Genomic DNA, 25,085 nt, shown 5'->3' on the forward strand with positions numbered 1-25,085 from the left:
CATTCGGGATGAAGACTGCCCTGGCGACCTTCCAGAGGCTGGCTGACCGGCTTCTGGATGGTCTCCAGGACTATGCTTGTGCCTACCTGGATGACATCGCCATCTACAGCGCGACATGGGAAGAGCATCTAAATCACCTAGAGACAGTATTGGACAGGATCTACAAGGCCGGAATCACCCTGAACCCAAACAAGTGTCACGTGGGCAAAGCAGAGTTTCAGTATTTAGGGCATTGGGTGGGAAGTGGGAAACAGCGACCAGAACCAGCCAAGATTGAGGCCATAGCCAAATGGCCCACCCCATGCACTAAAAGCCAGGTCATGGCGTTTCTAGGGACAGCGGGGTATTACAGGAAATTCGTTCCCAATTACAGCAGTGTAGCCAAGCCCCTCACTGATCTGACCCGTAAGAACCAACCCCGCCAGGTAACCTGGACCCCAGAGTGTGAGGAAGCCTTCTGCCAGCTAAAGGACGCCCTCACCAATACCCCTGTATTGGCCGAACCCGATCCAACTAAACGCTTCTAGACGCTTCTATGTTTGGATTGGGGGCAGTACTGAGCCAAGTCGGACCGGACGGCCAAGAACACCCGGTAGCTTACCTGAGTTGGAAACTACTGCCCCGTGAAGTAAGCTATGCAGCCATTGAAAAGGAGTGCCTGGCGGTAGTATGGGCACTCAAAAAGTTGCAACCATATTTGTATGGACGACAGTTTTCCCTCCTAACGGACCATAATCCCCTAGTCTGGCTTAATCGGGTCTCCGGAGACAACGCCAGATTACTGCGGTGGAGTTTAGCCCTACAACCTTTGGACTTCACCATCCACTACAGACCCGGCAAACAAAACGGTAACGCCAATGGACTAAGTCGACAAACGGAACTTGTACCAACCCCATAAACTTCGGTCATCCCCAAACCGATCCGTTAAGGATCAGACTGTGTATGCCTATCGCGTCGCTGAAAAGGGGGAGCCGTGTTACGTAACCCCTCAGCACCCAAATTATGTTGTGCAGTTATATGTATGTATAATAGTTTCCATGTGAGATGCATCAGCCCACAGGCTGCGCCCCTGGGCAGAGGGGACAAGATATCCCCCTTCTGACCTCTCCCACCTTTGTAATTCCCACAGTAAATATCGGCAGGCTCTGGCCCCCTGCGGCTATTGTAATGTTTGTCTGGCCTGCCGCTTTTCAGTGGGCCTGCCCTCTGTTCCTGTGTGTTATATATTTTGTGTCCTGTGAGTAAAGGGTTGTCATACTGGAAATACGTGGAGAAGCAGTGATCTGTTATATGTGCCCATGTAACCAAGGAATTCCAGCCAGCGTCCTTCATTCAGACTCCAGCCAAAGCAGAGTGGACCTCCTGAAAAACGGGGTGGTACTGAAAGAGGTTTTCCAGCACGGTAGACCCCGTTACATAGAGTTTATTGGGGAATGGTGAAGATTGACAGTTCAGACCAATGACCAACATGTAAACAGTAAGGCAAGGGGGTGGTACGCTCCTGAAAATTGAAAAAAGATTTAACCGGATATTGGATAACGTTTTTTCTAAGCCGGATAACCATCTTTAATGGTAGTTTTTACACATTGGTCATCGTGAAGCAGCAATCACACATTGAAATTTGGTGTGAAACCCCAATTTTGCATCAATTGCTGGTATCAGTTATTACGCCGTTTCATCCTCCTGCTGTGCACCCTATTACATGCCTAGAGTCGCTGGCCTTCTTACAGGTGACCTCGCCGTGATCGTAAGCTCTGGCAGCCGGTGATTTTTTGCGGCACACGCTCTCTCCCAGAGAGCAGCACATTGTTTCTGCAGCACATATGATTGAGACGCTGAGCACAGCATATATCAATTTAATGAAACCTTTTGAACCTCTCTCCTTTTATTTGGATGAAGCATTTCCATGGAATGTTTAGCAGCGGATGTTTCCCTCGACGCTCCGCAGCACTGAGTTATGGCTCTGTCTCTCCAGCGCAGCAGATTTTATCCACATTACCATCATGTCCCCATTGCCTCGCACATGCACGCAAAGAGTTTGTACTGCTGCTTTTATGACCACTTGTGGTTGGCGCCTGAGGCTCTTCTGCGGCCATGCCTTATGGTTTCCTGCATACTCATCTCTGCATCTGGCACAATGTCCCATGGTGCCGGCAGGGAACCGATACAAAGGTTCAGCGCTCGGATCCTCAATCAGGCTGTTTATTTCTGTTACTTAATATCTCAGCGAGTGAGATTCAGAAAGACCACACCAGTTGCATCCATTCTCCGCTGTCGGGGGTTTGACCCAGAAAGGAAGGTGTTAATCGACGATTTGCTCCGTTGAAATCTAGAGATTTATTCCTCATAATTGGAGAATTGTCTCCCTAAGTTCTAAGCAGTTTTCATTACATATTCTCCCATCATTTCATTTAAAGATATCACTCATGCTTCTGCCGACATGATAGGGAGAGACATCGAGGCAGTACTATCTGTATCTCCATCTACAGGGAGGCAGTACTATCTGTATCTCCATCTATAGGGAGGCAGTACTATCTGTATCTCCATCTACAGGGAGGCAGTACTATCTGTATCTACATCTACAGGGAGGCAGTACTATCTGTATCTACATCTACAGGGAGGCAGTGCTATCTACATCTACAGGAAGGCAGTACTATCTGTATCTACATCTACAGGGAGGCAGTACTATCTATCTGCATCTACAGGGAGGCAGTACTATCTGTATCTACATCTACAGGGAGGCAGTACTATCTGTATCTACATCTACAGGGAGGCAGTACTATCTGTATCTACATCTACAGGGAGACAGTACTATCTGTATCTACATCTACAGGGAGGCAGTACTATCTACATCTACAGGGAGACAGTATTATCTGTATCTACATCTACAGGGAGGCAGTACTATCTGTATCTACATCTACAGGGAGGCAGTACTATCTATCTACATGTACAGGGAGGCAGTACTATCTGTATCTCCATCTACAGGGAGGCAGTACTATCTGTATCTCCATCTACAGGGAGGCAGTACTATCTGTATCTCCATCTACAGGGAGGCAGTACTATCTGTATCTACATGTACAGGGAGGCAGTACTATCTGTATCTACATCAACAGGGAGGCAGTACTATCTGTATCTGCATCTACAGGGAGGCAGTACTATCTGTATCTACATCTACAGGGAGGCAGTACTATCTGTATCTACATCTACAGGGAGGCAGTACTATCTGTATCTACATCTACAGGGAGGCAGTGCTGTCTGTATTTACATCTACAGGGAGGCAGTGCTGTCTGTATTTACATCTACAGGGAGGCAGTACTATCTGTATCTACATCTACAGGGAGGCAGTACTATCTGTATCTACATCTACAGGGAGGCAGTACTATCTGTATCTACATCTACAGGGAGGCAGTATTATCTGTATCTACATCTACAGGGAGGCAGTACTATCTGTATCTACATCTACAGGGAGGCAGTACTATCTATCTACATGTACAGGGAGGCAGTACTATCTGTATCTCCATCTACAGGGAGGCAGTACTATCTGTATCTCCATCTACAGGGAGGCAGTACTATCTGTATCTCCATCTACAGGGAGGCAGTACTATCTGTATCTACATGTACAGGGAGGCAGTACTATCTGTATCTACATCAACAGGGAGGCAGTACTATCTGTATCTGCATCTACAGGGAGGCAGTACTATCTGTATCTACATCTACAGGGAGGCAGTACTATCTGTATCTACATCTACAGGGAGACAGTACTATCTGTATCTACATCTACAGGGAGGCAGTACTATCTGTATCTACATCTACAGGGAGACAGTACTATCTGTATCTACAGGGAGGCAGTACTATCTGTATCTACATCTACAGATAGGCAGTACTATCTGTATCTACATCTACAGGGAGGCAGTACTATCTGTATCTACATCTACAGGGAGGCAGTGCTGTCTGTATTTACATCTACAGGGAGGCAGTGCTGTCTGTATTTACATCTACAGGGAGGCAGTACTATCTGTATCTACATCTACAGGGAGGCAGTACTATCTGTATCTACATCTACAGGGAGGCAGTACTATCTGTATCTACATCAACAGGGAGGCAGTACTATCTGTATCTACATCTACAGGGAGGCAGTACTATCTGTTTCTACATCTACAGGGAGGCAGTGCTGTCTGTATTTTACATCTACAGGGAGGCAGTGCTGTCTGTATTTACATCTACAGGGAGGCAGTACTATCTGTATCTACATCTACAGGGAGGCAGTACTATCTGTATCTACATCTACAGGGAGGCAGTACTATCTGTATCTACATCAACAGGGAGGCAGTACTATCTGTATCTACATCTACAGGGATGCAGTACTATCTGTTTCTACATCTACAGGGAGGCAGTGCTGTCTGTATTTACATCTACAGGGAGGCAGTATTATCTGTATCTACATCTGCAGGGAGGCAGTATTATCTGTATCTACATCTACATGGAGGCAGTATTTTCTGTATCTACATCTACAGGGAGGCAGTACTATCTGTATCTACATCTACAGGGAGGCAGTATTTTCTGTATCTACATCTACAGAGAGGCAGTACTATCTGTATCTACATCTACAGGGAGGCAGTACTATCTGTATCTACATCTACAGGGAGGCAGTGCTGTCTGTATTTACATCTACAGGGAGGCAGTATTATCTGTATCTACAGGGAGGCAGTGCTGTCTGTATTTACATCTACAGGGAGGCAGTACTATCTGTATCTACATCTACAGGGAGGCAGTACTATCTGTATCTACATCAACAGGGAGGCAGTATTATCTGTATCTACATCTACAGGGAGGCAGTACTATCTGTATCTACATCTACAGGGAGGCAGTACTATATCTACATGTACAAGGAGGCAGTACTATCTGTATCTCCATCTACAGGGAGGCAGTACTATCTGTATCTCCATCTACAGGGAGGCAGTACTATCTGTATCTACATGTACAGGGAGGCAGTACTATCTGTATCTACATCAACAGGGAGGCAGTACTATCTGTATCTACATCTACAGGGAGGCAGTACTATCTGTTTCTACATCTACAGGGAGGCAGTACTATCTGTATCTACATCTACAGGGAGGCAGTATTTTCTGTATCTACATCTACAGGGAGGCAGTACTATCTGTATCTACATCTACAGGTAGGCAGTACTATCTGTATCTACATCTACAGAGAGGCAGTACTATCTGTATCTACATCAGCAGGGGGGCAGTACTATCTACATCTACAGGGAGGCAGTACTATCTGTATCTCCATCTACAGGGAGGCAGTACTATCTGTATCTACATCTACAGGGAGGCAGTACTATCTATCTACATGTACAGGGAGGCAGTACTATCTGTATCTCCATCTACAGGGAGGCAGTACTATCTGTATCTACATCTACAGGGAGGCAGTACTATCTGTACCTACATCTACAGGGAGGCAGTACTATCTGTACCTACATCTACAGGGAGGCAGTACTATCTGTATCTACATCTACAGGGAGGCAGTACTATCTGTATCTACATCAACAGGGAGGCAGTATTATCTGTATCTACATCTACAGGGAGGCAGTACTATCTGTATCTACATCTACAGGGAGGCAGTACTATCTATCTACATGTACAGGGCGGCAGTACTATCTGTATCTCCATCTACAGGGAGGCAGTACTATCTGTATCTCCATCTACAGGGAGGCAGTACTATCTGTACCTACATCTACAGGGAGGCAGTACTATCTGTATCTACATCTACAGGGAGGCAGTACTATCTGTATCTACATCAACAGGGAGGTAGTATTATCTGTATCTACATCTACAGGGAGGCAGTACTATCTGTATCTACATTTACAGGGAGGCAGTACTATCTGTATCTACATCTACAGGGAGGCAGTACTATCTGTATCTACATCTACAGGGAGGTAGTACTATCTACACCTACGTCATCTATATCAGGGGTGGGGAATCTTTTTTCCTGCCAGGGGCCATTTGGATATTTATATACCGTCCTTCGGGGGCCTAACAAACTCCGCCCACAACGTACATTCTGACTCTGGCACTGGTGCCAGGATGTAATCTTTCATTGCATGCCCTTCAGTGTTCAGTATTGGACACTGCATGTGTGTGCTAACAGAGTACGAAGAAATGAATGAGCTGGTGGCAATCAAAATACACCTCCCTGCCCAAGAATGCGGTCCCTGAGAATCTGCTCGGGGGCCTGATAAAAGGTCATCGAGGACCGTAAATGGCCCTGGGGCCTGAGGTTCCCCACCCCTGATTTACAGGGAGGCAGTGCTATCTCTATCTATATCTACAGCACTGTCTACACCTAGAGTATATAGAGGGAGACAGTACTTTATGTATCTACTTATCCGTACATCCTTAAGAATAATTTATACAGATTGTGAGCCCCTCTGGGGTCTGGTGACGGTGTTTGCACAGATCTACAGAATATGTTGGTGCTAGATAAGCAAAAGAATAAAATTGAATACTATAGTTGCCCCCGTTCTGTGCTCTACATCTGTGACCGCAGCGCAGCAAGACCTCTAAGAATAGCAAAAAAAAAAAGTCCTTTTAATTCCCACGTGTGACGGCTTTGATCATTCTGTTTGCACCTTTTTGTTCTGTTTTGGGGAACACTAAGAACCAGTACAACTACCTTTGTAGCTTCCAACAATATTATTGTTTAATTAGACAGATTTGCCTTTCTGAAGCCTAGAAAATTCCAGAGGGATCATTAATGGTTGCCATATTGGATGTACACCAGTTTTGATAAGTAAAGTATTGTGTCACCATTGACTCCCCCATCCTTTATGTTGTTTACTTGCAGTGACAATGTGGACTCGTTCTGCCTGCATATTGCGGAGGATGATGGGGAGGTCGATACGGACTTTCCCCCTCTTGACTCTAATGAACCAATTCACAAGTTTGGTTTCAGCACCCTGGCTCTTGTGGAGAAGTATTCATCCCCTAACCTAGCAGCTAAGGAGTCAATATTTGTAAGGATGTAAGTATGCAATCAAATAATGACAGTATAGAAATGAGTAAAACAAAGCACAAATAATCTACTGGTGTAGTAAACGCTTGGCTTAAAAGCAGCAAGTTACATCTAGGTTTCAGATGGGCTTTAGGCTATGTTCACACGATGCGGTTTTTCCTGCGGATCCGCAGCAGTTTTCCATGCAGGGTACAGTACAATGTTACCCTATGGAAAACAAAATCCGCTGTGCCGACGATCCTTTTTTTCGCAGGCAAATCCGCGCGGATTTGCCTGCAGAAAAAAGAAGTACCATGTCAATTCTTTCTGCGGATTCCGCTGCGGGTTTCCGACAGCACCAATAGGAAACTGCAGTTGGAAACCCGCAGTGGAATCCGCAGTAGAAAAAGGACACAAAACCGCAGAGAGAAGCACCGCCGTTTTTCACTGCGGATTTTCCCGAAAAAGGACCTGAAAATTCCACAGTGAAAAAAGGATCGTGTGAACGTAGCCTTATAGTAATGTGCAGTCTCTGCTTTCTCCTTCTCTCTGCCCGCACTATTGTTCTCCCTGGCTTCTTTGTCAGGTTCTTTTTTTCAACATGACTTGACACATAGGTAAAAAGTGTTCATTTCCCTTCATCATTTATGGGGAGAGACAACAACACAGTACTATCTGCATCTATAGTATTTACTGATCAAAAAAGGCAGGCAGTACTATCTACAATCACAACATTTACAGAAACACAGAGAAGCCTTGTTATTTGCTAACACGTAATTTACAGAAACAAACAAGCAACATCTACATAATTTACAGAAAAAAGCTGTCTGTGTCTACAGAGAGAGACTAGAAGGTAGTACTATCTGTGTCTACATAGTTTACAGAGAGACTGGATGGAAATATTATGTTTGTCTACATAATTTAGAGAGAAGGTAGGTACTATCTGTAACTTCATAATTTATAGAGAGAGACTGGAAGGTCATACTGTCCGTAACTTCATAATTTTCAGAGAGAGACTGGAAAGTAGTACTGTTTTGTAACTTCATAATTTACAGAGAGAGACTGGAAGGTTATACTGTCCGTAACGTCATAATTTTCAGAAAGAGACTGGAAGGTAGTACTGTCTGTAACTTCATAATTTACAGAGAGACTGGAAGGTAGTACTATCTTTGTCTACATAATTTACAGAGAAAGACTACAAGGTAGTACTATCTGTGTCTACATAATTTGCAGAGAGAGACTAGATACTATGTGTCTACATAATTTACAGAAAAAGACTAGAAGGTAGTACTATCTGTGTCTACATAATTTACAGAAAGAGACTACAAGGTAGTTGTCACGTATCCCTCTCCGTGCTGTCACTAATTCGTCACGTGCCCGCTCTCAGCACGTGACTTGGGGTTGTGCCTGCAAGGGTTAATCTATTTCCTCACTCTCAGTACAGCATTCAACCTCTGTCCTATGCTGTAATGGGAGCATAAATCACACACCGACCCAGGCCACACACCCCGCTCATACACGGTGCCACCACTCACCGAATACACGGGTGATGAGTCCCGGAAATATTACTAATACTGTCTACCACTCATAAGGCTCACACACATTAGGCTATGGATTTGTTAGTACATTCAAGGTTCAACTTTTAAAGTTTTATGCTTTAATAAAAAAGGTTCAGTGCTTACAGTAAATAAAAAGGTACAACAATATTGTAATAAAAAGGCATACAACTATGCAAAACAGTATAAAATAAACAGGAGAAAACTTACAGAAATAGCTAACTTGTAGTTTGCTTCTGCTCCCTGAGGGGGGGTGAATATGGACTGGATCACATCAGCTTCCCAGGCTGCACTCACATGTCAACAATTTTGAATGTGTACAAGCCAAATTTATAGATTCACCCCGAAGGTCAGATTTCTAGACCAGCCCCTCAAGTTGATATTCTAGTTGCTTGTTTTTGATTGGACTACGGCCGCGCCCCCAATGAATATATTATTTTCTCTGAGATTCTTTGTGTAAAGCTTCCCACAGATAGATAACATCAGGCTGTAATTGACATCTCTCTTCAAAGAGCTAGGAGGTGTCAAATGTTCCCTTTTTTCTTGGTTCCCAGCATGACACCCTGGTGAGATTGGAGACTGAAGTCTGCTGTCTCAGGAAAATGCATATTAACACCTGGGTGAAACCTGCAGCCTTAAGGTACCTTCACACTAAGTGATGCTGCAGCGATACAGACAACGATGCCGATCGCTGCAGCGTCGCTGTTTAGTCGTTGTGTGGTCGCTGGAGAGCTGTCACACAGACGGCTCTCCAGCGACCAACGATGCCGAAGTCCCCTGTTAACCAGGGTAAACATCGGGTTACTAAGCGCAGGGCTGCGCTTAGTAACCTGATGTTTACCCTGGTTACCATTGTAAAAGTTAAAAAAAAAAACACATACTCACATTCCGGTGCCCGGCGTCCGCTTCCCTGCACTCCTCCTGCATCCTGTGTAAGTGCCGGCCGTAAAGCAGAGCGGTGACGTCACCGCTCTGCTCTGTGGGAGATGCCGGAGATGTTCGGCGCTGACACAGGATGCAGGAGGAGTGCAGGGAAGCGGACGCCGGGCATCGGAATGTATGTGTTTTTTTTTTTACTTTTACAATGGTAACCAGGGTAAACATCGGGTTACTAAGCGCGACCCTGCGCTTAGTAACCTGATGTTTACCCTGGTTACCAGTGAAGACATCGCTGGATCGGTGTCACACACACCGATTCAGCGATGTCAGCGGGAGATCCAGCGTCGAAATAAAGTTCTGGACTTTCAGCAACGACCAGCGATCTCACAGCGGGATCCTGATCGCTGCTGCGTGTCAAACACAACGATATCGCTATCCAGGACGCTGCAACGTCACGGATCGCTATCGTTATCGTTGTAAAGTCGCTTAGTGTGAAGGTACCTTTAAGGACAGATGTTAAATTATTACCAGTCACACAATAAACCTACAGTGCCTACAAGTAGTATTCAACCCCCTGCAGATTTTGCAGGTTTACACATTTGGAATTAACTTGGCATTGTGACATTTGGACTGTAGATCAGCCTGGAAGTGTGAAATACACTGCAGCAAAAAAGAATGTTATTTCTTTGTTTATTTTTTTTTTAAATTGTGAAAAGTCTTTTCAGAGGGTCATTTATTATTCAACCCCTCAACCCCCCAGAATTCTGTTTGGTTCCCCTAAAGTATTAAGAAGTAGTTCAGGCACAAAGAACAATGAGCTTCACATGTTTGGATTAATTATCTCTTTTTCCAGCCTTTTCTGACTATTTAAGACCCTCCCCAAACTTGTGAACAGCACTCATACATGGTCAACATGGGAAAGACAAAGGAGCATTCCAAGGCCATCAGAGACAAGATCGTGGAGGGTCACAAGGCTGGCAAGGGGTACAAAACCCTTTCCAAGGAGTTGGGCCTACCTGTCTCCACTGTTGGGAGCATCATCCGGAAGTGGAAGGCTTATGGAACTACTGTTAGCCTTCCACGGCCTAGACAGCCTTTGAAAGTTTCCTCCCGTGCCGAGGCCAGGCTTGTCCGAAGAGTCAAGGCTAACCCAAGGACAACAAGGAAGGAGCTCCGGGAAGATCTCATGGCAGTGGGGACATTGGTTTCAGTCAATACCATAAGTAACGTACTCCACCGCAATGGTCTCCGTTCCAGACGAGCCCGTAAGGTACCTTTACTTTCAAAGCGTCATGTCAAGGCTCGTCTACAGTTTGCTCATGATCACTTGGAGGACTCTGAGACTGACTGGTTCAAGGTTCTCTGGTCTGATGAGACCAAGATCCAGATCTTTGGTGCCAACCACACACGTGACGTTTGGAGACTGGATGGCACTGCATACGACCCCAAGAATACCATCACTACAGTCAAGCATGGTGGTGGCAGCATCATGCTGTGGGGCTGTTTCTCAGCCAAGGGGCCTGGCCATCTGGTCCGCATCCATGGGAAGATGGATAGCACGGCCTACCTGGAGATTTTGGCCAAGAACCTCCGCTCCTCCATCAAGGATCTTAAGATGGGTCGTCATTTCATCTTCCAACAAGACAACGACCCAAAGCACACAGCCAAGAAAACCAAGGCCTGGTTCAAGAGGCAAAAAATCAAGGTGTTGCAGTGGCCTAGTCAGTCTCCTGACCTTAACCCAATTGAAAACTTGTGGAAGGAGCTCAAGATTAAAGTCCACATGAGACACCCAAAGAACCTAGATAACTTGGAGAGGATCTGCATGGAGGAGTGGGCCAAGATAACTCCAGAGACCTGTGCCGGCCTGATCAGGTCTTATAAAAGACGATTATTAACTGTAATTGCAAACAAAGGTTATTCCACAAAATATTAAACCTAGGGGTTGAATAATTATTGACTCCCACTTTTATGTTTAAAATTTATAAAAATTTAACTGAGCAACAAAACTTTTTGGTTTGTAAGATTTATGCATCTGTTAATAAATCCTGCTCTTGTTTGAAGTTTGAAGGCTCTAACTTATTTGCATCTTATTAAACCTGCTAAATCTGCAGGGGGTTGAATACTACTTTTAGGCACTGTATATATAGTTCACTGCACACATATATATTTATACATATTTCACTACAGTAGTACTATCTGTGTGTACATAATTTGCAGAGAGAGACTAGATACTATCTGTGTCTACATAACTTACAGAAAGAGACTAGAAGGTAGTACTTTCTGTGTCTACATAATTTACAGAAAGAGACTAGAAGGTAGTACTATCTGTCTACATAACTTACAGAAAGAGACTAGAAGGTAGTACTTTCTGTGTCTACATAATTTACAGAAAGAGACTAGAAGGTAGTACTATCTGTCTACATAATTTACAGAGAGAGACTAGAAGGTGGTACTATCTGTGTCTACATAATTTACAGAAAGAGACTACATGGTAGACCTATCTGTGTCTACATAATTTGCAGAGACAGACTAGATACTATCTGTGTCTGCATAATTTAAAGAAAGAGACTAGAAGGTAGTATTATCTGTGTCTACATAATTTACAGAGTGAGAAAGGCAGAAAACAATGCAGTGCCTGATCTATATCAGCCTGGAATAAAAGCAAATATAATAAAGTAACACATTAATCAGTTGCAGTAAAGCCACAGTGTTGTGATTACAGGAACATGTCCATGGGCAGGAACATTTGGAGATTTAGTTGATGACATTAGTCAGCTGTGTGGCCCTGTACTATTTGGGCCTCAAATTGTATTAGTTTAGGTAAGCGGAAAAATATAGAAACAACCTATAGAAAAAACATGAGCTTTTCTGCGTAACCGAAAGTGGTGTCGGCTGCGGCATGCAAGGCTGGCACTTCTAGTTCTGTTTTATTGAAGTGTAACATGTGATATTTGATACAATCATTAGATTTGTGTTTTCACTGGCTGACATGAAGATTATTAGGATAATCTCTGCCATAAATGCTAACAGACCTGTTTATCCAGCCTGGACCTTGCACCTCCGGGTGCCATTGTTGAGGCAATTTACCGAAGACATGAAGGTTTCGATCACTAGCCCACCCAAGACACAACCTTTGTAGCAGTGTAATGAAATCATGTTTTCACAGTGTATAATGTCATTGGAAACGAAACCCAAACCTCCCTTCTGACCACCATCAGCCTATGCACTTTTGGTGTAGCTATCCATGTAATAATGCATTTTTTATCAGTGAAAAAATTTGGGTAGGTCAGGAAAGATCGAAGACCCATATCTACCCCCTAGAATCATGGCTCTGCTGCGCGTGTGTATATATATATATATATATATATATATATATATATATATATATATATATATATATATATAATACACTCACCGGCCACTTTATTAGGTACACCTGTCCAACTTCTTGTTAACACTTAATTTCTAATCAGCCAATCACATGGCGGCAACTCAGTGCATTTAGGCATTGTAGACATGGTCAAGACAATCTCCTGCAGTTCAAACCGAGCATCAGTATGGGGAAGAAAGGTGATTTGAGTGCCTTTGAACGTGGCATGGTTGTTGGTGCCAGAAGGGCTGGTCTGAGTATTTCAGAAACTGCTGATCTACTGGGATTTTCACGCACAACCATCTCTAGGGTTTACAGAGAATGGTCCGAAACAGAAAAAAAATCCAGTGAGCGGCAGTTCTGTGGGCGGAAATGCCTTGTTGATGCCAGAGGTCAGAGGAGAATGGGCAGACTGGTTCGAGCTGATAGAAAGGCAACAGTGACTCAAATCGCCACCCGTTACAACCAAGGTAGGCCTAAGAGCATCTCTGAACGCACAGTGCGTCGAACTTTGAGGCAGATGGGCTACAGCAGCAGAAGACCTCACCGGGTACCACTCCTTTCAGCTAAGAACAGGAAACTGAGGCTACAATTTGTACAAGCTCATCGAAATTGGACAGTAGAAGATTGGAAAAACGTTGCTTGGTCTGATGAGTCTCGATTTCTGCTGCGACATTCGGATGGTAGGGTCAGAATTTGGCGTAAACAACATGAAAGCATGGATCCATCCTGCCTTGTATGGAGCATCTTTGGGATGTGCAGCCGACAAATCTGCGGCAACTGTGTGATGCCATCATGTCAATATGGACCAAAATCTCTGAGGAATGCTTCCAGCACCTTGTTGAATCTATGCCACGAAGAATTGAGGCAGTTCTGAAGGCAAAAGGGGGTCCAACCCGTTACTAGCATGGTGTACCTAATAAAGTGGCCGGTGAGTGTATATATATATATATATATATATATATATATATATATATATATATATATATATATATATTGTTTTTTTTAAAATTTGCATACGCTATCGTAGATGTCCCAGGTTAGACAACTCCTTGACTTAAACTATATAGGGATTATATCCCATTTAGTGGAAAGGCGCCATCATAAAATAATTACCAGTTAAATAATACCTTTACAATAAAAATCTGATTTAAAGAAGCACACCTCCTCCTCCCATCAACATTTTTTTATCCTCTTAATATATTACAATCATATTCTACAGCACTGTGTACTTACAATTGCTCATTTTGCCTTTCTACCCAGCTAATTCCTCTCTTTTCCATTAGGTCTACGACTTCACGTGATGATAAACTGACGAGCTGAATCCTTGTAAGCTCTATGTAAAAACAGCAGGTCAATTTTCCCTGTATGAGTCATAAGTCACTGAAAAAGTCCCTGGGAGAATGGAGCAGCTGGGTCAGGAGTTGAAGAGGGCACTGATGAATAAAAGAACAATGCGCTTCCTGTTTTTACATAGAGCAGAGAAAAGAGAAGAATTAGCCAGGTAGAAAGGCAAACTAAGCAATTGTAAATACACAGTGCTGTATAATATGATGATTGCAATATATTAAGAGGATGAAAACTTTGATGGGAGGATGAGGAGTGCTTTTTTAATCAAATTTCTTGTGATTTTTGTGAAAATTTCTTTATTAAAAAAATCTTGCCTTTTTCACAGTTGCCACTGGGGCTATTTCTGTTCTTTCAGGAAATCCACATGTACATTAGCAGTAATGACATAATCCAAGCCTATGGTTTGTGTTGAAGCACCAAGTGGGATCATCTGTGTATAGATATGTTACCCATCATTGTATTTATGCCTCTGACGATAATGAGGCTGCTGAAAACTCCTCATAAAAGGTCAGGAATTCATGTATGAGCCTAAAGTAGCCCTACTGGCCAGTGTTAAAATTGCAATTATTATTTATTTTTAAATGCTTTTAACACAAAAGGCCATTTTCTGATTATGCATTCTACTTTTGTAGTTGCACAAAATAATTGTCAATTTCATAGGTAAATCCTGCAAATAATAAAACTCTGTGCGTGATCTCAATTTCTGGGGGTCATACACTGTGACATGTATCGGGCTTTAGCCACCACGCACATCAACATTTTTAGAAGTTGCTTTGACAGCTTTCGATTTACGCGATCATAAAGAAAACTCTGCCTAAATTCTGGAACTCCTCGTGGACTCCTGTGTCCTGGCCTGTCTAATGGTTGATCATCCACTGCATTGACTGTCTCCTCTTCTGAGACCTACAGGAGCCGCTAGTGTTTGCAGTCACGCTGCCCATACCATCCGCTGCCAATGCAAACAGAGCGCTGGCCACATCTTCCTCTAAATACCCAGCAGTCCTTGGCTGGAAGCGGATTGCTAGAAATCAGCGGCGGCTATCCGCAAGGGCAATCAATAACTGTTAGAGAGTAGGAAGGGGGAGCGAGGCAGCCAGTTCATACCCTGAGTACCTGTGCCCAACTGGGAAGACGGGCCATGAAATAAAGCCATTAGCTGTCTCTTTTATGCCAAGAGCTGAAATACATCTGTGTCTCATTTGTGCTCCAGCTGAGCGAACAGGCATAACCAAGGCTGGCAAATTCTATACGTTCCCTGAACCATCCAGGACTAATTTGTTCTTACTTTCTTGGCGGTGTTCCCTATTGCTTATAGAATGGAGTCAAGGAAGGGTTAACAATGAGAAACATTTAAGGGTGCATTCACACGCGTGGGTTGGGTGCACCACCGATTTTCTGGGGTCAAATTCCGCTTTACCACCATTGTTTGATGGGATTTTACCAAAGTTCCACGGAAATTATCTGGAGCTGAGATCGACCTGTTCTCATTGCTGCAATTTTGTAAAGCAAGAAAAAAGGTGAGATCTACAGGAAACCCGTTGCATATGCACGGTTAAATTTGTTAGATTTGGTGTAGATTTTTTTTCTTTTCTAGAAAAAAAATTGTATAACTCTTTTCTGCTTTGGACCCACCCTAATTGTTTGCAAAATTGACCGGTAGCTGGAATGTTGAGTATCAATGACGGCTCATTCACACCTCCGACTTTTCCACGTATGAGAAAAATGGTCCCATCATTCTGAATCAGACTTTGATGAGAATTTGTTCAGAGTGTGGCTGAGTGTCATCTGTTTTTCTCGTACGTGGAGAGAAAAAAAAATGTCTCCACCTTCTTTATTCGAACTTTATTCGTCTGTGAACGTTTTTTCTTGGACCCATTGACTTGCATTACCGATTTTGCTCTGACTCTCGTATTAAATCGGATTAAAATCGGACATGTCTACACAATTCTCAAGGGACTTCTCAGTCTGCAAAAGATCATGGACGTGCAGGCTCGGACTGGCCCACGGTGGAGCCGGACAATCCTCCGGTAGGCCCCTGTGAAACAGTGCTGATGAGAAAAAGGGTATAATCTGATCATTCAGTAAGCAAGCTGGCAGAATTAGTATTACATAGAAACAAAAGTTAATTAGTGCACTAGGATCAGGTTATTTTTGCATGTAGCTGAACGGTGGTCACCAAGAATCAATGTCACTGGTGGGCCTTTGCCAACCCAGTCCGTCATTGTGGACATGTGAATGGGCCCCATAGATTAGCACAGGTACAAGTGCTATCTGAGAAAAACATGGAGAGCGCTTGTATGTGAATAAGTCTTAATGTTCATTTGAAGAAAAAAATAAAATGTTCTCTAGAATGAATCGAACCGTGCACGTTGATAATAGGGTGTTGGATGGTGGAGCGCGTTCTACCCTCTGTATCTGCATCACACGATCGTTTATAAGGTCTGAATTGGGCCTGGAAGGCATGTCAGAGAAACAGCAACACATCTTCTCCTCCTCCCCCGAAACCCCTCCACCCTTCCATCTTCTCCCTCCCTGCCCCGGCTGAAACAGGCCGCGGCCATAAAGGAAGATGGAGAGACCCGTTAGCTGAGAATGATTGCTATCATTAAAGACAGGAGGAGGCTTCACTTATCACCGCCAGCTTTCTACATGGCAGGTTGGATGAGGCGTCCACAGGTAGAGCAGTGGGATACAAATTGCGAGGGTCCTACAGCCGCTCAGTAACAAAAGCATAGCCTAATAAAAGAAAACTGTGTCCAATCCTATATATGTATCCCAAACCGTCCATCAAAAAATACACATCCTGACATCAGGCCTCAATTTCACTAATCGTTCTTCTCGTTACAATCAATGAATAAATCCTGTTTCATAAAAGTCATTACATAACCAATAGATAATAGAATTATTTGTAGATTAGTAAGTTACATGAACAATATTTTAGTTTTCCTTATATTATATATATTATTATATATATATATTATATAATATTTTTAGTTTATCTTAAGGAGAGATTCTCCAGTGTCACCACCAGCCCTGAAGACAATCTGAGGACTTAGAAGAAGTTTAAGGTCTTATTCACACACTGCAGTACTTTCCGTCAGGAGGTTATCTTTCCATTATACACTACTGGGTTTGAGGACCCAGTCCTGGTTTTGGTTCCAAAATACCACAGTCTGAATAAGACCCTACTGACTATACGTGTTGGTCAGATATCTAACGTTGGCCTTCACTGGCGTTCAGTTTGACAAAATGTAAAATCGCATTCAAAAAGATCAAAGTGAATCCGTCACTAGAAGTGTAGCCTATATATGAAATATAGGTTCTATAGCTAAAGACTGTTTTTTGAAGATGGAACATTAAATGGTGAAAATCCTAGCATTCTCTTCCTCAAAGGGAGTCTGCCAGCAGGATTTCACACCCCAATCTATCTATATGTCCATGTAGCGCTTTCAAAGACAAGTCCAGCAATACCTTTACATGGCCAGTCCGATCCTCCGTTACTAAGAAATCAGCGTTTGAATTGATATGCAAATGAGGCTGAAGAGCTATGCTACATCTCAAGACTCTGTCATTCCAGCTCTATTCTCCCTCAGTGCCACCTTCTCCTGCTTGGTTGACAAATTCTTTGCCTGAGATCACACAGCATCGAGGCTGTCAGTAAAGCATGAGGAGGCGGTGCTAGGCGGGGAATAGAGCTGGAGTGACAAAGGCTTCAGATCTACTATAGCTTTTCAGCCTCATTTGCATATCAACATAAGCACTGATTTCTCAGAAATGGAGGATCAGACTGGCCCCTTAAAGGTATTGCTGGACTTGTCTTTGAAAGAGCTACATGCACATATAAATAGTTTCAGAGGTGAAATCCTGCTGGCCTATTCCCTTTAAAGGGCTTCTCCATCTTTCGGGTACAATTTGTTTTGCATTTATTAATTAAATGCATGCATTTTTGGCTAAAAATCGTTTTTATAATTGAGTTTCATGAAAAATGATGCAGTGTTTGCTTTCTATAGTCGGTTTTGCACTGTCTAATGCAGAATGGGTTAACTGAGAACCCACCAGTGAGCTCATTTTGAGATCCAATGGGAGAGTTTGTAACTTTGCCTTTTTCTGAGGTCTCACCGCTGATTATGACCACAGAGTTGTATGTGCCGGGAAACAAAGAGCCCATAAAAGCAAAATGGGGCAACAACAAATGACAAATAGGATTGTAGATTCACACTGAAGGCATCAAAACTATGAATTAACACAGTGGAATTATATACTTAACAAAAAAGTGTGAAACAACTGAAATTATGTCTTATACTCTAGGTTCTTCAAAGTAGCCACCTTTTTCTTTGATGACTGCTTTGCACACTCCATTTCACGAATGCACCGATGCCTCCCAGGTGGTGCCAAACTGTCCCATCTCTTCCCTTGCAGTCAGTAACCACAAGTCGTCTTTTTCTTTCCATATTTCCTACGAAACAGAAATGCGGCCCATGGATTCTCCCTGATCCAAGTGGACAGTACGATTGTGACCATGAGGGAGATCTTGGAAAAAGCTCTGAAAAGAAGGAAAGGTTCCCAGAGGAACTCAGGTGAGTTTTTAGACTTGTGATGTGATTGTTTTGCTGGTCATGGGTACTGATATACAGTGGGTATAAAAAGTATATACACTCTTGTTAAAAATGCCAGGTTTTTGTCCTGTAAAAAAATATATATATATCAGAACTTTTTCCACATTTTAATATAACCTGTAATCTATACAAATCCATTGTGAAACAAACTGAAATCATTTTGAGGGGGAAAATAAAAATGGCAAAAATAAAATGATATGGTTGCATAAGTGTGAACACCCTGTTATACTTGAGGATGTGGTTGTGTTTAGAATAAGCCAATCGCACGTAAATGCATAGTAATAAGTCAGTGCGCGGTCTCTGTAATTTACATTCATTCGATTAACCCCATATAAAATGTTGCTGTTCTAGGAGGATTTTCTTGTCATTTTCTTAGTTGAAGTTTACAGCAAAAGCCATGGTTCTTAAACAGCTTACAACACATCAAAGGGAGAAAATGTATCGGTCATGAGAAGGGTACAAAAAATTTCCAACAATTACCATGGAGCACTGTGAAGATGGTCATCAAGAAACGGCTTAAATGTGACACAACAGTGACATTACCTAGAACTGCACATCCCTCTAAAATTGACGAGAAGACCAGAAGAAAATTGTACTGGAAGACTGCCAAGAGGTCAGCAGCAACATTAAAGGAGCTGAAGGAATTTCTGTCAAGTACTGGTTGTATTGTGCGTGTGACAACAATCTCCTGTATTATTCATATGTCCGGCATGTGAAGTAAGGTTGCAAGATGGAAGACTTTTCTTACAAAGGAAAACATCCAAGCCAGGTTATGTTTTTACCAAAACCTACATCAAAACTGCCAAAAGGTGGGAGTGTCACAAAACCAACACTGTGCATCACGAAAAGAAAACCATACCCACAGTGAGGCATAGTGGAGGCATTATTATGCTTTGGGCCTGTATTTTGGCCGCTGGAGCTTTAGTGAAGGTGGAGGAAATTATGAACAGTTCCAAATATCAGTCAATTTTGCAACAAAACCTTTAGGCCTTTGCTAAAAAGCTGAAGATAAATTTCACTTTTTTTAGAATGACATTGACTAATAATTCCTCCAAATCAACAAAACAAAGGCTTCTCCAGAATAACATCTAACTTTTGGAATGGCCTAGACCTTAAAATCTGTGGGTGACCTGAAGAGGACGCTGTACACAGATTCCCTCGCAATCTGACTACGCTACAAGGAAGAGTGAATATTACCAGTCCTAGATGTGCCATGCTGACTCCTGCCAAAAAAGACTGAACTCTCATAAATTCAAAGTGTTCTTCAACAAAGTTAGTCTAAGGGTGTGCATATTTATTCAACCATATTATTTTTATTTATTTATTTATTTTTTTCACCTGAAAAAAATTCAGTTTATTTTTCAATGGATTTGTCAGATTATGACATTAAAGGGGAAAAACGTTCTAAAATAATTCTTCTTGGTAGGATTTTTTTTTCATGATAAAAACTTGGCATTTTATATTTTATCAAGGGTGCGTAGACTTTTTATATCTATTGTGTATATTGTGATTTCTGCCCATCCATTTGTTTGACAATCCTTTCCCATAGCTCCACCAACATTCTCCATGAATGGTCAACCACATCTCTGTATTTCCCCAACTATCTGCATGTTTTGATTAGACCGATTGGCCGCTAATAATACTCTGAAATGGACGTATTTTTTAGCCCATCTATGAATGTATTAAAGTTGAAAATGTTCCCAAACCCTGCTCCTTTCCCAACGACCAATGTCCCATCCATCACAGAGTCTTAACAAGCCTTCGACAGGCGAGAGCAAAGGGTGGGAACAAGTTTTTAATAAAAGTGGCGAGAGATAAGGTGGTGAAGGACACGGGAGAGCAATCCCAAGGCCGTATTCCCAGGGAGAGATAAGAGAGCCTGGGAGAGATCAGATCCTCATAAAGAGAGCGCGAGATGGAGAGGAGGACAGGAGCCTCGTTCTGCTGCCAACGTCTGTGAGCAATTTGGCTGCGCTCCAGAGTCTATTGTTCAACCCAGGCTGTGGGCAGCCGGCTCCAGATGTTCCAGCTGCACGCGTTCAGATTGTGCCAGCTGACGGCACACTGTGGTACCCAGCTCCTCTGGATGCCCATCTCTGACCGCTGAGATAGAATTAAATGATGATGATCTCTCTCTCTCGCCCAAGTTGGGAGTCAGAACTCTGCATATAAATCTCCATCCCATCGCAGCGTGAGAAGTCTTTATCCATCATCACTCATAATGAACAAGTCGTTAGCTCCTGCAAATGGTCCGCCGGGCCGGGCTGCCTTTTTTTTTTTCCCCCTTGTTTTTTTTTTCTTCTTCTCCTTTTGCCTTTTCTGTCTTGTCTTTTGTGCACTTTTTTTTTTTTTTTTAAGACTTAGCCTTTATCTGTTGTATCTGTGAATTATCTCTCTCTGCTTCTGCTCGCAGGAAAGTGAGACCAGGTCAATTAATCACCGCCCAGGAACCCGCTTTCCTCGTTCCTGAGTCTTTTCTCAAGGTCGAGGCGAGTTCTAACTACTTTAGAGGCCAGCTGCATAAATACAAGGCCAGTCTTGCTGCTGGTGTCCACTTATCGCTAATGCAAAGAGCGGGAGGCTGCAAGATCGTTCCATAGAGCGTACGCTGCAGATTGAGGCCGCTTTCATTGATTTCCAAGATACCATAGGACTAACTGTGTCATCCAATGCATATAAAATGCCCGTTTCGCCCTAAGAGGAATGGACTCTGGACAGCCCTCTTTTTAGGCACTAGGGAACCTTTTGGCACAAGGCAGTCCTTTTTCTTAGGCACAAGGCAGTCTTTTTTCATAGGCACAAGGCAGTCTTTTTTCATAGGCACAAGGCAGTCATTTTTCGTAGGCACAAGGCAGTCCTTTTTCGTAGGCACGTGGCAGCCCTTTTTCGTAGGCACGAGGCAGTTCTTTTTCGTAGGCACGAGGCAGTTCTTTTTCGTAGGCACGAGGCAGCCCTTTTTCGTAGGCACGAGGCAGCCCTTTTTTTGAAGGCACGATGCAGCCCTTTTTCGTAGGCACGAGGCAGCCCTTTTTCGTAGGCACGAGGCAGCCCTTTTTCGTAGGCACGAGGCAGCCCTTTTTCGTAGGCACGAGGCAGTCCTTTTTCGTAGGCACGAGGCAGTCCTTTTTCGTAGGCACGAGGCAGTCTTTTTTCGTAGGCACGAGGCAGTCTTTTTTCGTAGGCAAGAGGCAGTCTTTTTTCGTAGGCACGAGGCAGTCCTTTTTTCGTAGGCACGAGGCAGTCTTTTTTCGTAGACACGAGGCAGTCCTTTTTCGTAGGCACGAGGCAGTCCTTTTTCGTAGGCACGAGGCAGTCCTTTTTCGTAGGCTCGAGGCAGTCCTTTTTCGTAGGCACGAGGCAGTCCTTTTTCGTAGGCACGAGGCAGTCCTTTTTCGTAGGCACGAGGCAGTCCTTTTTCGTAGGCACGAGGCAGTCCTTTTTCGTAGGCACGAGGCAGTCCTTTTTCGTAGGCACGAGGCAGTCCTTTTTCGTAGGCACGAGGCAGTCCTTTTTCGTAGGCACGAGGCAGTCCTTTTTCGTAGGCACGAGGCAGTCCTTTTTCGTAGGCACGAGGCAGTCCTTTTTCGTAGGCACGAGGCAGTCCTTTTTCGTAGGCACGAGGCAGTCCTTTTTCGTAGGCACGAGGCAGTCCTTTTTCGTAGGCACGAGGCAGTCCTTTTTCGTAGGCACGAGTCAGTCCTTTTTCGTAGGCACGAGTCAGTCCTTTTTCGTAGGCACGAGTCAGTCCTTTTTCGTAGGCACGAGTCAGTCCTTTTTCGTAGGCACGAGGCAGTCCTTTTTCGTAGGCACGAGGCAGTCCTTTTTCGTAGGCACGAGGCAGTCCTTTTTCTGAGGCACGAGGCGGTCCTTTTTCTGAGGCACGAGGTAGTCCTTTTTCTAAGGCACGAGGCAGTCCTTTTTCTGAGGCACGAGGCAGTCCTTTGTCATAACTAACATGCTTTGCTTTGGAAATGCTTTGAGTCCATACATCTCTCTGCTCAGGGTCCAGGGATCACCTCAATGCTTAGATTTAGTGGGTGCCAAACTTCCTCCGATCAAAGCCACTGAACGTTGTCTGAAACGTGTCAAAAGTTATTTGAAAAGTTTAGTTATCCCTCAATTACAAGGTAGATTGTATATGCAATGCAATGTCAGCCCAGGTCTATATGGGAGCGGAGCTCTATGACATCTATATGCCCTATAGGGGAAATAGTTAGGGGCTGCTTTTAGTAGCCATTTTATTGCTAGCCCACTGAGTTTTCCAGTATTTTTGTAACATAATAGACTGTTTAGTCTGAAGCGCTTTTTTCTTGCCATCAAAAATGCCAGGACCCTGCTGAAAACCTGACGGACCTCATTATAAATGTCAGGATTTATTGCAAAACTGATCCGGCATAGCTGTCATCATCTGTTCTACCCGGAAGCCATGACGCTGGTGTGAACAGAGCCTGATTGTATAACTTCCTCTTTGACATTGAAATTTGCCAAAAATGCAATTTATTTTTTTTTCTTCAGCGCATTTTACATTGGATTATTCGATCTTCCTTTTCTACCAGTTTCTTCCTGATTTGTGCCCTTGTGATAATGTACAAACACTTGTTCACATCATCGCAGTCCTCCCGGCATTCGTCATCGTGTGTTTTCCTTGGCACGTCGCCGCCATGCATGGTCACGATGCCAGACAGAATCATTCTTTTATTTATTTTTTTACTAGTTTCTTAAATAAAAGTTCCAGTTAATATTATTAGTTGAGCTCTTAGGACACCTAGGAGTCGGCCTTCATGCGTCATACACAGCGTTGATGGCGGCCATTGAATTAGGTGATGTGGGGATTCGCCTGGCTTTCTGCATCGGTGAAGAGTAATGGTGGACTTGGCAGGAGCAAAGGTGACAGACTATGCAGATCTCTGTTCCACGGCTTTTAAGGCTTCTAAATAAACTAGTACATGTTCGTGTTGACATCATACAAGGGGGTACTTTCTTTAGGGCTCCCTTATGTAGGGGCCCAAACAATGAGCCACTCTAGAGCAATGGCTCCATGTCGGGCGGACTTGAGCCGTGTGCTTGTATCACAAGGGTAGATATTCATCTTACTGGATGCCATGTAATAGTACATTTTCTTTGCAGGTATAAGCCTGACATAAAGGGCTTGTCCACTTTTGGAGACTTTTTTTTTTTTTTAAATAAATGCATGTATTTGGGGCTAAAGATCCTTTTTGCAATTGTGTTTAATTAGAAAAATTTGCACCGTTTCTAAGCTTTGTTTTCATGCACGTTCCACTCTGATGTGGTTCTAAATAATAAATAATTTTAGAGCAGGTCAAAATAAGGCCTCATTCAGAAATCTGTCTTTTTTTGCGTACAAGTATCTATAATCTATATATCGTATATATAATTGTGAATGGAATCAGTGATTTTCCTAGCAAAATTCCAGAGACATTTCTGATTTTGATCAGATCAGAATCAGCAATGCAAGTCTATGGTTCCTTAAAAAAAATCGGACCGCACGCGCATGGCATCCAAGAGCAGTCCGATTTTCACGAACTGTCACATAGAAAAAGAATAAGCCAGCAATAGACTGTGTAGTACTACCGCTATAGGAGGCAAATGGTGGAAATTTTGGGATGAAACACAATTGCAAAAATAATTTTGGGCCCCAAATACATGCATTTAAATCTATAAAAGACTCCTTTAATAATGCATCTTCCTCGCAAAGTCAACTCGGAGTGAGACCGAGTGTGATCTCTTTCTCTCTCTGATCTGTCTGTCTTTATAGCCTTTCCTTGTAACGCTTAATTTCCCCTTTGGAGGCGCTGCAGAAAAATGTAACAATGCTACTCTGTTCCCCGCACCCAACAACATGTAAGGCTACTTTCACACTAGCGTTAACTGCATTACGTCGCAAATCCGTTTTTTGCCGAAAAAACGGATGCGTCAAAAAAAGTGAAAAACGTATGCAACGCATACAGCATTTCGACGGATCCGTCGCAAATCCGCTAAACGTTTCCGTCGAAAATACTGGATGCGTTGCATACGTTGCATCCGTTTTTACCATCCGTTGCATCCGTTTTTACGACGGATCCGTTTTTAAAATGGGAGGCTCCCAAATTTCATTGGCTACTGGAAAATATGGAAAACTATATAGTTCTTGTTTTTACAGCCCATCTTTGTGGGTTTTAGTTTTGTGGCAGCGATGGAAGGTGTTCTTGGGAGGATTGCTAGTTTGGTTACCGACGTTATCTTTGAGACGAATCGCCTGGATATCATAGTGCGGGAGAAGGAGGCGGCAGCGGAAAGACGTAGGATGCTTCTGCAGCA

The 25,085-nt window shown here is 43.3% G+C and overlaps 1 protein-coding gene across 2 annotated transcripts in view; it reads left to right on the forward strand.

Annotated features, from left to right (window-relative positions):
- MAPKAP1 (MAPK associated protein 1) overlaps window positions 1-25,085 on the forward strand; it is a 194,490-nt gene that overhangs the window by 96,675 nt on the left and 72,730 nt on the right. For both annotated transcript variants that reach the window (XM_077283604.1, XM_077283605.1), the window contains exons 6-7: window positions 6,847-7,023; window positions 18,619-18,728. In XM_077283604.1, coding sequence (XP_077139719.1) covers window positions 6,847-7,023; window positions 18,619-18,728 — 287 coding nt within the window. The remainder of the gene's footprint in view (window positions 1-6,846; window positions 7,024-18,618; window positions 18,729-25,085) is intronic.

Source organism: Ranitomeya variabilis, chromosome 2, assembly GCF_051348905.1.
Source record: "Ranitomeya variabilis isolate aRanVar5 chromosome 2, aRanVar5.hap1, whole genome shotgun sequence".
NCBI lineage: Eukaryota > Metazoa > Chordata > Amphibia > Anura > Dendrobatidae > Ranitomeya > Ranitomeya variabilis.